Raw genomic sequence first — 17,401 nt, 5'->3', positions numbered from 1 at the left:
TTAGGATATGTGAATTATCTTCTTGAAACCAAATGCTGAATTGACTTGAGGACCAGAGGACCTATGCCAATCAGATTCACTGTGTTACTACAACATGGTCGCATGGATAGAAGACATGTACTTGTGTACATATTTGAAAAAATTTTAGGTAAAAGAAATAGTGTGACTGAATTATTGTAAGTGTGTCACTTCTAAGAAGTGCAAAAACATTCCTCGTGAGGTTCAATTTTGACAGACGCAGCACTTCGAATAAGGTGGGCCGAAATCAGTTAAGCTTTCACCAGTGGGTGACGGGACAAAATTAAGGAAACGGTGTGATGTCTGGTGTATTTGATCAACACACTGGAACATTAAGGGCAGTGATTGGTCAGTCTGAACCTTCTACAAACCTCATCTGGCTCCCACCGGCACTGAGAAGACTGTCGGTGGTAGTTTTAATGGACTGTTTATGGACAACTTGCTGAAAATCATTCAACTCAATGAGCAGATGCAGCCAAATTAGAGGCAAGTGAGTGTGTGCTGAGAATCCGCTAGAATGGTCTGTAAAGACTTTTGGGTAAAGAAGCAGTGTATGCAGTTTCTTTTGGACATTTGGATGTATACATTATCAGCGAGAGTGTGTGCACTTTGTCGATCCATAATGTAATACCACTGTATGAGAGCCATGGACACACAAAGCAGTTTTGGCTATAGAACTTAACACTCTTCTCCACATGTTGTATACCTTGTTTGATATTTGTCAGAACCTACAAAAACCCAGTTCATACTTGTATACATAGGAATAATACTGCCTGACTAGGCTTAAGCAAATTGTCTGTTGTAACATGAAGGTCATGTGTAGACAATGATAGGCTCGAGGTGTGTGGTATTCTGTAGCTGAGCTGCGTTCATGGACACAGTTATGTATTCTTAATATGTTGATTAAAAGAACATGTAGATGTTCATCTGTATGTAGTCTAATGCTTATTTGTGGAAGTGTGGAAATAGATTTGTTACACTCAATAAGACCACAAGCTGCCTTTTGTAGCCAGAAAAGAAACATATAAATACAAAAACTTTATTACATTCATTGTATACAGCTGCATGAAAGTACATAAACATGAATGAACTTGTTCAAGTCAGATTAATCCTCTGAGTTTCCACTGGAGGGAAGCTGCTGCTCCGACGTCTGCTGTGAAAGCTGCAGGTCTGAGCAGACAGAAATAAAAACATGTGCTAATACAAGAAGAGTGACGCTTAAAGAAGGTTTTACTCTGGAATAACGCAATCACATTTCCCCAGTATACGGGTAGCTTGTGTACATAAGGGAGTCACATTGACAGGAATTCTAGTTAGCCGGATGTATCAGCTTTATCTGACAATTGTCCTTATGCTAACAAGAAACTAAAAGTTCCATAGAAACCAAATTCTCAATGAGTCAAAGGTGCTGGTCTCAGACATTGTGACTACATGGTAAATTGAGGAAACTGTGCTGGCAAACATTTTTTTGTTGCCGACACAGGCTCAATGACAGGAACAAATAGTCACTTCAACTAGAGCCTCAAAAATGATGTCTGAATTCAATCAAAACCTCACCGAGAGTGTAAACTAAAGAAAAGACTACTCTGTATGCTTGTATGCAACCAACAATATATGTATATCCAAACAGGTGTATTTAAGTTACTGGTCTGTTAAATGCTCAACCAAAGAAGAACTTTTGTCTGTATAATTTAAAGTTTTTAGAGGGCTGGAGTGGTAAAACTATCCAGAAGAAAGAAAAAAAATTGAAAACAAATAGTTTTTTGTTTTTTTTGTCTTCCGTATCCCACTAATCATACTGCAACTCCTCAGATTTTACTTGTTATCTAGTCTCTGGAGGCAAGCCTTGGTATCGCTTAATTGTTACTTATTAATGACATTCAATCCACAGCTGCCTCAACTCACCCAACACATCAAATGAGTCATACAGATACATTATGATTTATAATGGATGGAAAAAGACCAGTATAATACGATACAATATGAGGATGTGATACTGAGAACGTTTGTCATTGTATACAGTATAAATTTAAACAGCCATTTTTGGGGTTTTTTTTTTAGATTTTGGGGGTTTTCCAGATGTAGTTTTAGTTGGAATCCTTCTTACTTGTTTTCATTCAGCCCTCACTCACCTGTCTCTCTGTAGTCCACCTTAGTGAGGAAGAGGCCACGGGCTGGAGCAACTAGGCCCTGTGGGTAGGCCAAAGAGTCCCGAGCCTCCATGATCTCTTTCAGCTGTGGAACCGAGAGCCGCCCCTGGCCCACTGCCACAAGGGCCCCTGTCATCCTCCGCACCTGGAGCGACAATTTTTACACCAATATTACTGAAAGCATCACAAAAGACAGCATCTTGGACATTTTACTGGTCACTTTTTTTTGGTTGAAGGATCTTTAATTATGAGCCATATTTTTCAGTCACCAGCAGATGGTGCTATATAAACATCATGAATTTTACACAATCACACATGCACACCTTAACAGGAAGTATATCAGAAGAAATTGAGGACATTAAGAAGGAACGTACCTGCTTGTAGAGGAAAGATCTACTCCTAAAAGTCAGTTCCCAGAGCGGCATCTCCCTGAAAGAGACACATTTTTTAAATTAGCACAAATGATACATAATATAAAAAAAAATTATACAGTATAAGAATTGCACATGCATCATTTTGTCTCTATATTGGGCAATAGGTGCACAAATGTTTAAAGGCTTATTCGGAGCACATTACATTATTAACGTCAAGTCCAGCAGGCATGACAGTCTATTTGACAGCACTGACTGAATGTGCCATACTAAAGAAAGGTTAAATAGTGCCACAAGGGCTTAATTGTCATTTCAGGAGCAAAACAATATCTTGAATGGCTGTCAGATCTTACTGATGATTACTAGTCTCATAAGGACAAGTATATAGGAAGAGTGTGGATCAAAATGACACCAATTGACTTTTTCTGTTCTACGCATAACACTCAGGGGAAAAAAACAGAAATATATGAATAAAATACACCAAAACACTTTTCTTCAAAAATGTGTTTCACTGGACCACGCTCTGCAAGTGAATTATTTATTTTAACTGAAATGGGCTCCTGTCTCGCACCATTATGTGTTCAGACGCGTCTCTCCTTTATCTCTCTTTTGTTAGACATTTCAAGACTTTCCCCGACCATATGGACAGAGTTGGAGGCCGATGTGACATTCATGCTTATGCCAGACATCAGATGGAGCCTGGGACGCTCCTCGTGCACAGATTTGTTTAAATGTCACATGCTGAATAGGCCACTGCAGCTTAGGCCCAACTGGATTATGTGTAATGCCATAGAAAATATGAATTTGTTTCTTTTGCAATTTGACATTCAGTATGTTGTTTCAGCATTTAAGTCACACCAGTCCCTTTTCCCCCAAATCTGACTGACTTTATATTTTGGGTGGGGGGATATTGAGCAAACAGGCACATGGTAAGAATTGGGTCAAATGCAAATTTAACTCAGCGCTTGCTGTCTGATTACATTTGACATGTAAGGAGTGCAGACAGATTTATACAGCAGGACTGTTAGCTCCTGGACTCTGTATGAGGGACACTATCTTTGGATATGGATGAGGCTGTGTCTCATATGTGCATCTGTGTTGTCTGGCTACTTCTTGGAGAGACACACAGCGACTGTGGCTCAGGAGGTAGAGCAGGTCATCCACTAATCGGAAGATCGGTGGTTCAGTCCCCGGCTTCTCCAGTCCACATGTCGAAGTGTCTTTGGGCAAGACCCTGAAGGCTGTGCCATCAGTGTGTGAGTTTGTGTGTGAATGAGTGTTAGAGACACAGCCTCTGCCATCAGTGTACAAACCTGTGTGTGAACCTGTGTAATGTAAAGTGCTTTGAGTGGTCGGAATACTTGAGAGGCGCTATATAAATGCAGTCCATTTACACACGGTAACCACAGATAGAAAAAAATCTAGTGTGTCATACATCAGCATTTTTTCTTTCCTGTCTATATACAGAACTATTGTGAGTAGCTAATTCTGCTCAAAATAATCAATCAGTTCATCAGAAAATTAACTGGCAACAAGTTTGATCCTTGAAAAGGAAATCAAACATTACTGGACACATACTTTTAACCTCATAATGGCACTGGAGGAAGGACCATGAATGTCTGTAAACAATTTCATTTTTGAGATATTTCAGTCTGGACCAAAGTGGTGAATCAACAGACCAACATTTCCATCCATAGAGCCACGCTGTTAGCATGACTAACCAGCAGCATGAAGGCACCACCTTGGGCTCTAGGAAATTATGATAGATACTTTTCACATTTTGGGACATTTTAATTTAAAAGTTAAAATGCACCTTTAGATAGAAAAATACCTCAAAATAGAAGACTATTTGATGTTTGGTAAATAAAGTGGTCGGCAAGAATGTCACGTTTTATTCAAAATGAGGAAGCCAGTAGAATACAATAATGTAATTTCTACTGTACTGTACATGTATCTGGTATAATGTGGAACATCTACATCCCAAAAATCCTCCACATCCTACTTGTATTGTATCACTAGCAGGCAGAATGTTTTTTTCCAGTAGCAGATAAAATTTACAATAAATCCCGACCAGAAGTGAACACTGCTTGCTTTGAAATAAGAGTGCTGTTCACTTATGTATGACAATGAGATCAACCATTTCTGGGACGAGTTGGGGGGGGGGATTTCATTTTTGTCATGTTGAGCAGAGACCAGACAACTCAGCCTCAGATACCACAGCTCCCTGTTTTAGGATCAAAAATTTAGTTCAACGTTTGGCTTTTCAATAATTCACCGCTCAGTTTCTTCTCGTTTTATCACCGTTACTTAGAATAGTGACCCTCATGAAAAAATAACGACACAACTCAACAACTGCAGACTTTCTATAGGACCAAAACGTGACTGAGACTAAAGTTAGCCCACATTGGGCCATTCATGACCTCATAAAATCTGCAGAGAATAAAAGAGGGGAAAGGTTTTTGTTAGGTGAAAATGCCACCATGGAACACAAATGTTATGAAATTTGTTACAGATCTGTAACCCTGATGCTCACAGCTTGTTAATGCACCACACGTGTTGGGGTTCAGGGACTATGTGACATTTACTCTGAGAACTGCTAACAGTCTGCCCATGTCCATATTGTGCACCATATTTTCAGGGCAAATAATTAATGCCCATGAAAGTGGTATTTGGCATGCAGAGCGACCCCCGTGGACCTGTAATCTCTCAAAGCCCACATGGCCCTTTCTCCCTCTCCCAACCCCTCCTCCCCCTCCATCTCTGCGATGGATTATGTTGGATCCTCATTGTATAAAGTATTTAAACCCACATCAGATACAACCACAAACACAGCACCTTAATTAACTCAAACAAGAGTGCTTCTACCTGTATGATCTAACATGCGTGACAGTTAGATGTGTTATCTTGACTAATAGCACGAATCAGGATGTGAATCTAAATATAACTTGAGTAAATAAAGGACAGGCTGTTCTGAAATGTGTATGATTTAGTTCACACAGAAACTTCAGTTTGTCAACATTTGGAAAAGATTAGTTAGTTTGGAGTCAAGATCACAGTCTGTCTGACCTGATTTCCCCAAATATCACATCAAACATACCACTGAGTCTAACAGACGTTCGGGAAGGGAGATTTTCTAGGCCGTATATGCAGCGTTGGCTGAGTGGAGTGACTGTAAATGATTCAAAACCTTGGCCACCTTCTTAAGTTTAAGTTGATGCAAGATTGAGAAACACAAGATCTATCCGGGAGTGCAAGAGCACATGCATAATTTCTTTACTTTCCTGGCCTTTTTCTTCAATCAGTTCCCCTGTCACTGTGTTGCTGCCAACATCACTGTTGGCTCTGGCAGGCTGCAGACAGCCACATGCTACCTCTGTGACAGCCTGCCACTTCACCTGCCAGCAATAAGCTTCACCCAGAGGGCACAATGGGCTCAGAGGTTCATGCTCATCCCCCTCAATTTCATTTTGTCGCTGCAGGCACCCCTAACTGACCAGCAGGGGTTCACTGAAGCAGAGCTAAGAAATTAAAGCCTGAAAGGTTAACCACCTGCAAACTCAGCCAATTGTGTTTGTTGAAACACACAAACCAGCAAAAGGGATTGTTGTCTGGGAACTGAACCCAGTCTATGCAGTGCCAGGTGAGTCTTTTGCCTTTTCTGCATCATTTTTTTAAAAGAAATAAAATAATTTAGAATTTGAGAAGCTTCCTAAAATATTCTTATTATTTCATCCAAAAGCTGCACTGACCAGAATTTCATATTAACAATGGATCATGAATATGCATAATATGAAAAGGATCACTCATAGTGTCGAACCCACAGAGAATTATCATCTGAGACAGTTCTACTCAGCTCTCTGGAACGTTTTAGTGTCTTTTAGCTCATTGTTTTGGTTTTACAGCCTGCAGCTTTACAGTTTTGGTTCAGTCTCCAAACTCTCATCAAACTTGTTTCCAGCAGCAGCAGGCAGGTCATTACATCCTTATAAGATGATAATGTACAGCTTGTTGCCTCCAAGAGGCCAAAAAAAGTATGCAATTAATGACAGTCTGCATTGATAAATGTTTTTAACTTGGTGTATCTATAGACCGCTGGTAGCCAATGTGATCAGTCCTCTTGAATATAGTCTAACCTGTGGAAGTGTGCATGTGCGAAGGAGCTTCCTGGCTGTACGTTGACCACATCCAGTGTCTTGACAGGATTTTTAAAAGGCATGTCGGCGTTGACCGCCCTGAAGCTGCTGAAGTCATGAGTCCCAACAAACAGGGCGGCAGCCTCGTTCATGGCTCCCACATCTAGCTCCCTGATGTGGGACAAAAAGAAGAGATTTTTTTTTTATCTGTGAGCATGAAAAACAATAAATTAAGAACAGGAAAAAAGTAAGCAGCTGAGGTCAACAAACTTCCCAAATCAACTTTTGCAGGCTCAGTGTGACACTGCAACTTGGCCTGAATGTGACCAGTGAGGTCAGATAAACAGGATGAAGTGTATATATTAAGTACAGCAGGTTTTAAGGTCTCCATGCTCCGACTTTCAAAGTAGAATAATTTATGGGCTAACTTAGATAATATGAAATTTTCTGAAGCACAATGCCACGTGACAGAGCCGAACATGTCAACGACAGGCTCATTTGAAGGAGAGAGCGAGAGAGGGCCCGGTGCTCTGATCTTCTACAGTCTCATGCTTCTGTCTGCTTAAGTATGATCTGACGGAGAGAAAGACATTTACAGTGAGCAGGGAAAGGGAGGAGTGTGCTGAGTGACTCGCTAATTAAAATCTTAACGAACTAATTTGAAATCTTGAGCATGAGAGTGAGTTAGTCATGAATGAAGATGTGACAGAGCACTGCAAAAAATGACTGAATCTTAAAAGCTCATTAACTTTACGGGTTAAGTCTCAACTTGCTTGATCAAAGATGTTTAAAGCCCATCACATTTTCCTAGAGCCCAAGATGGCGTTTTCAAATAACTTGTTTAGTCCAAAAAACAGTCTAAAACCAAAGATGTTCAGTTTACAATGATATAAAACAGAGAAAAGCTGCAAATCCTCACATTAGAGAAGCTGGAACCAGAAGAAGTTTGACATTTTTGCTTAAAAATGACTGACGCGATTAATCGATTTTCGTAGTTTACGATTCATCTTCTGTTGATCGACTAATTGATTAATCAGCTAATCATTTCTGTCACATTAGCTCTCTTTTCTATCTGCATATCTGCAGAGCATTACCCTTAACTGGCAGTGCATTAAGACTCTCTCAAGGACTGGCCCAACAAAAATTCTTCCTATGGATCAGGGGGAATCCAAAAAGTACCGCTAGTTATTGTGCAGTATATGACGTGGATGTGAAATTAAAGTATATGTGCTAAGAATATGATGATTAAAAGATTTTTCATAGAATTCTGCTGGTTCGGGTTTGTTATTGAGAAATTAACTGAAAAAAATCAGTAACTGCTTGCTTGTTTTGTTGGATGATTTTTTTTACTTACTTTACTTTGGGGGCGACAAAAAGTGACTTATCAGTAGGCTATTTGAGGGTGTACAAAAATAGTAACTAATGTTTAAATAATTAGCAGTTAATGAGTAGTTACTACTTTCATGTTTTGTGCAGCTCAGCAGCACTTATACAGTAAGGCTCGGCACATCTATTCACAGATAATTGTGAACTAATCATTACCTAATGATTCATTAGTACAGTAACTAGACAGTAACCAGTCTGTTCTCATCATTATCTATTGTATAATCCTCGGAGCAGAGTTATTTGGGAAGTGCTTACTAACAATTAATCAATTATCAGGTCATTATCGATTCATTCCACAGTAACTACTCACAGTTTTGTTTAATGTATTGTAAAGTGTTATCGGTGAATTAAATTTAGTGCAGACAATCAATGGTTTGTTGATTAATTGAAGAGTCGGTTGACATTAAATAAAAATCAATATTAAGTTAATTATCAAGCAAAAATACCAACTATTGTCTAGTTTGAGCTTCACAAATGTTAGCATTTGCTGCTTTTTATATAATTGTAAAGTAAATATGTGGGGTTTTTGAGTGTTTGTCAGACAAAATAAGAAATTTGAAGTTGTCAACTTGGGCTTTGAAAAAATGTGACAAGTTTTTTTTTTTTTTTACTGTACTATTTACTACTATCTTAAACTGAAAAATAATTATCAGTGTATCAATAGATAATACCCTACAGGGGTGTGTAGGGTTATACTGTAGGTATTGAAAAGCTGCCCATGTTTATATTTCTGTCATGTTTGAAAACCTGATATGAATGTACAGTAAATAAAAAATAAATAAATTAAAAAAAGAAAATGTGAAAAATATGTGAAGTGATCGTTTACATCATGAAACGCATCTTTCAATAATAAAAACAAATCTGTTGCAGTGTGACAATCACTGGATTTCAAAACATTCAGCCTGTTTCATAGCTAGAAAATAGTTGCTCTAAGAAATGCAGACTAAATGGAATAGTAAAATGAACAGTGGAGATTAATATTTCTTGCAGTGGGAGAGATGGGGGTGGGGGGTGGGGGGGGGGGGGGGGGTAGTGTGTGATGACGAGCGAGAGGCAGATCAAAGAGAGAATGGAGAGAGGCTGCTGAGGCAGACGCTCAGGGGTGGAAGAGATGGATGCTGAAAATGAGAGAGGAAGGGATAATGAAGCAAAGACACCAGAGAGAGAGAGAGAGAAAGAAGGGAGGGAAGGAGAAATGGAAAAAGGAAGAGAAAAAAAATGGGTGGGAAAGCGAAAGAGAGAGTGGAAAAAAAAAGAAAAACACACACAGTCAGGGTAATGTGCGTGGGTGTTGTTCTGCATGTGTATAAGCCCGCAGCTTATCTTGCCCTACTTTTCCCTAAAAAAGTGAAGAGGAGAGAGCAGACAAATGCTCATACAGTACGTGTGCTGTCTGAAATGTGTTTCTTCACGCTCCCTCCTCCTAATCACAGCTAAAAGAACATCATCTCTATGAAGCCTTCGTCTTGTCTCTTTCTCTCTTTATGTGCTCTATCCATCCTTATCCCTGTCTCCTTTCTCTCCCTCCTCCTCCTCCTCCTGTCCTTTGTTTGCTTTTGGGATGTCGACTCAGATAAAACACTTTATTTGACTGGCCCTAATTTGCAGTTTCCGGCATGGCACGTGTGGATTATTCATGTGTTTAACATGCCATTGTTTCTGCAAGGCTTGGCATGAGCTTATTGAGGGTGTGTTTGATTGTGTGTGTGTGTCTGAACCTACTTGTTAGATTGAGCTTGAGTCTGAGCTCAATTTTTATTTTTGAAAGGAAATCAAAATGCACACTCACACAGATATACACACACAAGGATGAAGGATAAAAAGACAGATGAATGAATGAGGGGCTAGGTGGTGTATTAACTGAGGGGACTCACGTGCGGTGGAGGCTCCAGCACAGGTCGCGGTCTGTGAGGGGAAGCTGAGAGAAGTGGGAGACTCCCAGTGCTATCCGGTAGACATAGGTCCGAGACAGGGCACGGAAACGGGCGTGGAAATCATCGGGTACACGATGGGCATGGGTGATCCTGGCAGGGTGAAAATTATTATTTAGTTATTAGGATTCATTGCCTGGGAAACTTGAACGTCTGTACATAATCTGATGCCAATCCGTTGTGTAGATGTTGAGATATTTCACAGGATAAGTGAGAAGTTTGACCAGCAGGTCGCGGGAGAGGAAAAGTCAGGCGATCACCAACGTCATTAGGGTTCATCCTCTGGGAACCATGGATATTTATACCGAACTTCATGGCAATCTATCCAATAGTTGTTGAGAATTTCCATCTGGACCAAAGTGGTAGGCCGACCAACCAACAAACCAACATTCCCATCCCTTGAGTCATGGCTAAAATTGAAGTCTAGTGGATGTTTGGACAAAAACTAATTAACAAGGCGTCCTTTTTGCAAACTGTGCTTCATTTCTTCCTCAGATTGAAGCAGTCCCCAAACACAGATGGGGTTAATACTCTCATTTTGTATTGCCAGCAATAAATACAATGCACAAGTCGATGTCTACAATGCCGACATTGCAGCTTTTTACACGAAAGCACACCCCTTGTCGGAGTGCTAAAGAGGGCTGCCAAGAGTCCTGAAGAGCCAAGCGCTTATGCTCACACAGCTAGCATCACGACAGAATCAGACACTGGGAGCTCCAGCAGCAGGGGCATGACTAACACTGGACACTTCCCGTGTATCTGTGCACACAGAAGCACAGAGGCAGGGGTGGATCATGTATTAAGTATTAATGTATTAAGATTAATTGAATCCACTAGAGGGAATCAATTCATCGGTCTATGTGATGTACTGAAGTAGAATCAAGAGTGTCAATTTTGTCACATTTCTGATCAAAGTTCTACACATGTAATTAAATTACTCTTTATATGATCCACTTTGTGCTGAAACAATAAACTAGATTGTGCGGGGTAATAAAACATCTCAGATTTACAAAGCGTGTCAATAAATATAGTCTGAATATTTCCGTGGCTCAAAGCTTGTGTGATAATGTGGCTGAATGAGAAATCCAACTGATACTCACTTAAATGTGGAGCCAGTTATCATCATACCTGCTGCTACGGAGATCAAGAAAATTCTGAAAACATGTTCAATACCTTGTTTACTGCTGCTTTCTCTGGAAATCTAATTGGTACACCTTGAATCTTTTCTTTTTTGCTTCACTACAGTTTACATTATGATCAATTATGAACCCAGGAGCTATGCACCTCCTGTCATCTGTATTTAACTGCTTGTTTTGAACTCTGACCATATTCAACTGTATATAGCAGCTTTTACATTATTAAATGTCATGCTTGTTGTTTATACTGTATTTAATATAACCACATAGACTTTCAACTGCATATACAATTTATTGGTTCTGCCCACATATTTCAATTTTTCAGTACTGACATAGCATTCAGCTGTACTGTACATTTTGTATATTAGTTTATTTTCTATATATCACAGCTACATCCCTGTTTACCGTCTCTACCCCATTCTATACATTCATTTATCTTAATTTATCTCTATCTGGTTGGATGCTAATCTGCCTTTTATTGTTCTGGTACTTACTGTGTGCAATAACAGTAAAATTGAATCTATCTAACAACCGATTAAATTTTTTTAAATTAAGTCAGTTAAAGCTAGCTGCTCCCAAAACCAAACTTGTTTTACAGAATAATTAGACTATCACCAAATGGTCCAAGCCTCAAAAATATTGTGTGATTTTATGGACCAATGATAATGAATTCTTAAATACAATGTGCCTACATGTAAACCTTAAAAAATAAATAAATACATTTTACAAAAAGTGAACACTGAGGCTTCGACATCAGTGAGAGGGTGATCAGAGTTGTTGTTACAGCATTTTCTTTTAAAATGGTCAAAATCATAACTGTGCAACATAACACAAACATTCACAGCTGATAAATACAGTAAAATTCCACACTTTCTCTCTTCAACAGGTCAAAGATGTCATATACAGTAATAATACAGTGACAAGTGGGGGATTCTTCATGCTTACATCTGTAAACTGAAAGAACAAAGAGCTGCAGCCAGCTGTGCCAGTGTAAGTGTGACTGCGCAAAGCACACCAGCAGCCTACAGTGTTCGTCCACACATGCTTGTGCCTGTACAAAGAATATGAAGTCAGTGCATTCACGCATGTGCTGTGTATTTTACGAAAGCAGGAGATGATGAGGTGTAGGGACATTGTTTGCATGCAGGAGTATATAGAGGTGTGGGAAAAACACTGCTCAAATGTACACATCACATGTATGTGCACAGGCATCTCGTTTTTCAGTACACAACAGTGCATGTATATCAATCTATGTGTGTGTGTGTGTGTGTGTGTGCACAATCTGAGAAACTAGGTTATGTTTCCAGGGGAGGAGATTGGGTGCGACACGTGGCAGAGGAAACCCTTGCGTCTGCCTTCAGCGCCTGCTCCAATGTGAAGTGACAGCCTTTGCCTGGCCCCCAAACCAAACCACACACACACATAAAATTTTCATAAGCAGTGTACAAAGCATGGCCTCACACATTTGGGAACTGGGGCATTGTTTGGCGTGGCACCACTTTGCTACTCAGCAGTTTCCCCCTTTTGGGAAAGGAGCCATTCATTTTAGGCTAATTGAGGCAGCAAAGAACACAAGTGAACCCCGGCTGAAGAGATATTTTTACAGTGTGCAGTCTATCTTGAAATCGTGCTTTGGCTCTCTGTCTCAAGAGGCAGCAGACCAAAGCTGTGAGCCAGGAGCCATATTCTGATCGTTGCTGAAACAAAAACTCTTTCTGGTTACCTCTTCCCTCCAAGTGAGATGTGAAAAGATGGTTTGTGCTGCCAGAATCGACACACTGAGTGAAAAAATAAATGCTTTTTTTATGACACATCAATAAAGAAAACTTGTATCCAATCTGAACATTGAGAGTGTGTTTCTATATGTGTGAATATTAACGGTAATTGATTATTTTGCAAACATTTTGTCTTTATAACAGAATGCACCAAAGGGCAAAAAGTGTTTGTTTGTCAGGACGCTTCACATATTAATCATGAAGGTAATTTCCATTCAGCTAGATGTGTGTGTGTGTGTGTGTGTGTATTAATGGATGCTATAGACCAAAAAGCAGAGCAGGGATAATCCTTTCTAACCGTCTCTCTGCAGGTTTAGGGATTAGCGGGATGCTGGGAGCTTCTCTTTTCCTCCCTCTTCTCTTCTCAGTCTGTCTCCCAAACGACTCGTTCTGCTTCACACTCTCACTCTTCTTGTCTGTGTCAACACATGTTTGGCCCTTTAACTTTGTCTTTCCTCATCCTCTCTCATTAACTCATCCTTCTCTGTTTGTGCCCCTTCTGCTTTCTCTCTTCTCTCAGACAATAAAGCTAATGACTAAATAACTCACAGCAGTCTGAATGAAAGAAGTCATAAGAAAAAGACTAAAGAGGATCATGCGGGATTTAAAATACTTACTGTACATACAGTACTATCTGGAGGTGCAGATAAAGGTTTTCCTTTAAATGTTCAACAGGTGAACTGGTAACATTTCACCAAAGCTATATGATAACTGTTGGACTTGACATTACGCTTAGTCATATCCACACAGATCTACTGTTGTTTTTTTGATTTACTACAAGAGGCATGTCCTCAGGCTGTACTGTACATGCATTGTTATATAAATGTCAGAATAAATGTATGTATGTTTTACTATTTGTGTACTTTAAGGTCTTAAACACAAGAGACAATTTCATTTTTGCCCACAAGAATAAACAGACAGCGCTTGTCAACATTATTTCATCATAGACAGACGGTATGCACATGATGTCAGCGTATGCCCCCTTGAGCTGCAAACATGCGAGATGCAAAGATGCATCCACATGGAGAACACTGCTGAAATGGTAAAGAGCTGCTGTGTGGCAGGTCGACTGCATTAATAGTTTCAGAGGGAATTCAGGCAGCGGTAAGAGAAGAAAAGCAATAAGAAGTCATACTTGTTTATGTGCAACAAGGACACAGTTTTCTGAATTAAAACATTTAGGAAAACCACTGTGTTTTAACAAAGCAGTCCAGAGACAACCACAATACCATTTAAAGTCCTCTTGATCTTAATCTAACTAACCATCTGTGTCAGGAAAGTTCATTTCTGGCCACAAGTCCGAGTCTACAGAACAGTGTTTTAATTTTTGAATAAAATGTACAAAGATATTAGTTTCTCTGATCTTATATGACAGGAAAATGTTTGGTTGTTTGCGTGAGTTAACTGTAAGACTGAGACGCACAACGGAATAGTAAAACACTACTAATGAAGTCACTTTCGTGCAGAAGAAAAAAGGTTTGGGATCAATCTGATTAATTAAATCCATAACTGAGCGAATGATTTTGAGGGGAATGTGGCGGCGAATGTGTCCAGCTGTGAACTCTGCATGACTCTGTGCCCTTGTAACAGTAGAACAAAATCTGCGTTACATTTAGACCTGTATTAGGGAGATTTCCCAGTCACCTCTACAGCTAAACTTTCAACCTGGCTCACCTGATTTGTTCTGTCCCAAGGTGGAAATTGAGGGCCTCAACCAGAATGTCTTCAGTAAACGGCGGCTTATCGTTTTTGCGTTGGAGATCAAAGTGGGCAGAGTTAGAGAGGGCGTGGACGCCTGCATCTGTCCTGCTGGAGACCGACAGGGATACGGGGTTGAGCGGCCTCAGCCTCCTTATCGCATCCTGCACACAGACAGAGAAAAGCAGAGAGATTAAAAAGTTAAGTGTTATTATATTGTAAAATCTGTAGTGTAACTCATAGAATTTAGATTATCTTGTAAAAAACATTTTATGTGTGATCTTCTTTGTTGTGTGTGTGTGTGTGTGTGTGTGTGTGTGTTTGTGGCATTCATTGACAGAGTATTAGCCCTCCTTGAAAGGTTATTAGGCATCATTGGCTGCTAAGACTAGCTGCCCAACTTTTTTCAGTCACGTATGCACGTATGCATCCCCAGTGGGATGTTGATGTTGTCTGCAGTAGCTATAGTTTTGTTCCACTGAAGCATGCGAAAGTCTTACATAAGTGTAGCCACTGAAAAAGAATGATCTTATCTGTAATCATTCTTTATCTCAGAAGTCATATCAGAAAGAAAGACAGAGCTCAATAATGACCCAGTCCTGAATCAGTGGTAAATTTTGTTTGAGACATCATTTAGCCTTTATCCAGCATCCAGCCATGTATCTGTCAGTAAATTAAAGGATGATGTTACACTATTTGTTATAGGAACACGTGTCTTTATGCCTTCAGGGTTTGTTAGTGTTAAGTCATTTGCTGGATGTTGGGCTTCATCTATCAACATTTATGTACATTGTTGCTGTTTTACCTGCAAAAGTGTAAATCCTACGTTGGATTACAACAAACTAACCATCTGTGTCAGGAAAGTACACAATCTGTCTGTCTCCAGGCATTGATGAAGGGAGCTAAAACACTCTCACTCTCTCACTCTCTCTCTCTCTCTCTCTCTCTCTCTCTCTCTCTCTAGTCAAGTCTATGTTTGTAATCCATATGACAGTGGTGGAAAGTAACTCCATTTATTCAAGTACTGTAGTTAAGTACAATTTTGAGGTACTTGTACTTTTTTGTATTTCCATTTGATGCTACTTTATACTTCAACTCCACTACATTTCAGAGGGAATATTGTACTTTCTACTCCACTACATTTATTTGACAGTTTTAGTTACTTTTCAGATGAAGATTTGACATAATGGATAATATAACAAGCTTTTAAAATACAACACATTGTTAAAGGTGAAACCAGTGGTTTCCAACTTTTTTGGCTTTTGACGTCTTACAAAAAGCAGTGTGTAGTTAGGGTCACATTTCAGATGTCTAGGGAGTTGTTAACAGCTGCAACAAATAGTGATTTTTCCCTCTGAACTTCTCACATGGTTTCATTTCAATAAATGTTCAAACGATCAACTATTTCACCAAAAATGAAAGATTAGAGAATAAGTCTAAAAACTGAAAACAGATTTGTGTATCAGAACTTTGTTTTTTCTTCTTTCCTCTCCCATTAATCATCTCACGGGCTTTTACTTGTAATGGAGTATTTTTACATTGTTTTATTGGTACTTTTACTTAAGTAAAGGATCTGAGTACTTCTTCCACCACTGCCATATGATGAATAGTATCCAGGAATTCATTGCAACACCAGACTAATAAAATGATCCAATGCATTGCAGGAGTCTGGAACAACTTTAGAAGGAGTAACTTAGTTTGTTTTATGGTTTGCAAGACAAGAACTGCTGTTGGAGGGAATTGAGGGAGGAGGGAAAGTAAGTGAAAGGTAATGATTTCAGTTACCTCCAAGTGGTCCTGGACCCCCTTTTTTCCCCCCTGCTGCTGTGGAGGCACTTTCACTACACCACTGCAGAGAGTAATAATAACAATAGTTGTAATAGTAATAATAATGAACACATTTTAAAATGTAAACAGTTGTCCTGCAGTGTAACCCACCTGTATTTTGTTCCAATGTATTGAAAAAAGATGAGGTAACGTGCCGGGTTGTGCATGGTCTCTCCAAATGTTTTCTGGATCACATTGTTCACGCTTACAAGCTTGAAACGTTACACTGAAAAAAATCCTTTGTTATGAGTCAAACTTTGACAGAGGTCGTGTTCGGAGTTCATGTGTGTCTCTGACATGCGACAGACTCACACAGCCTGGAGCGACAACACGAACCGCATTTCCCAGTAGGCTCGTAGTTGTATTTGTAGTCCGGAAGTAGAAGGGGAAAAGACGCCAGCTGTAGTTTTTTATTTGTCAGGTTGATATATCAATCTGCTCAGGGTCTAAATAAGCAACTGCAGCCTGTGTGTCGACACAAACAGTTAATGAACCACACACCGATATTCACAACATCACACATAATGTGAATATGGGGATATCTCGCCGCTTGCCATCTTTAGCCACATGTTTACTAATCTTTTTACATACATGTCCCGGTACCGTCCACATGTACGGTAAGCGGACGCACTACAGAAGAAGAACTAATCTAAACATTGGTGTGTCGTCTTAAATTCAACGTTTTCCTCTGGATATTTGGGCGAAGAGTCTTTGAAAGCTGTTCCCTCGTCGGTCCCTCTTTGATTGCGTCATAACCCTTAGAGGAGATGTGTGTCGTCATCGCTGACTCTGACCAGCCCCCAAACCATCAGTGAAGCCAGAGACCATGTGGTTTTGTGGAGATGGGTCAGTGGGCTAAAGACAGTTAGAAACACTATGAAACAATCATGGAAACTAATATTGATATTCTGATTATAATGTATTGCGAAAAATATGAGATACAGGACAGATGCAGGACTTTGCAAAAAAAAAAAAG

At 39.6% G+C, this 17,401-nt stretch overlaps 1 protein-coding gene across 1 annotated transcript; it reads right to left on the bottom strand.

Moving 5' to 3' along the window:
- Window positions 1–1,043: 1,043 nt before the first annotated feature.
- pusl1 (pseudouridine synthase like 1) lies at window positions 1,044–17,178 on the bottom strand. Its single transcript, XM_042407186.1, has 9 exons — window positions 17,081–17,178; window positions 16,537–16,890; window positions 16,384–16,447; window positions 14,575–14,762; window positions 9,933–10,082; window positions 6,673–6,843; window positions 2,543–2,597; window positions 2,151–2,313; window positions 1,044–1,188 (listed from the first exon to the last, which is right to left on the bottom strand). The coding sequence occupies exons 2-9, from the start codon at window positions 16,590–16,592 to the stop codon at window positions 1,124–1,126; spliced, it is 912 nt and encodes a 303-aa protein (XP_042263120.1). The 5' UTR covers window positions 16,593–16,890; window positions 17,081–17,178; the 3' UTR covers window positions 1,044–1,123.
- Between the last annotated feature and the right edge of the window lie 223 nt (window positions 17,179–17,401).

This window comes from Thunnus maccoyii, chromosome 3 (genome assembly GCF_910596095.1).
Source record: "Thunnus maccoyii chromosome 3, fThuMac1.1, whole genome shotgun sequence".
NCBI classification, from domain to species: Eukaryota; Metazoa; Chordata; class Actinopteri; order Scombriformes; family Scombridae; genus Thunnus; species Thunnus maccoyii.
This window is presented reverse-complemented; position numbering and strand designations above follow the sequence as displayed.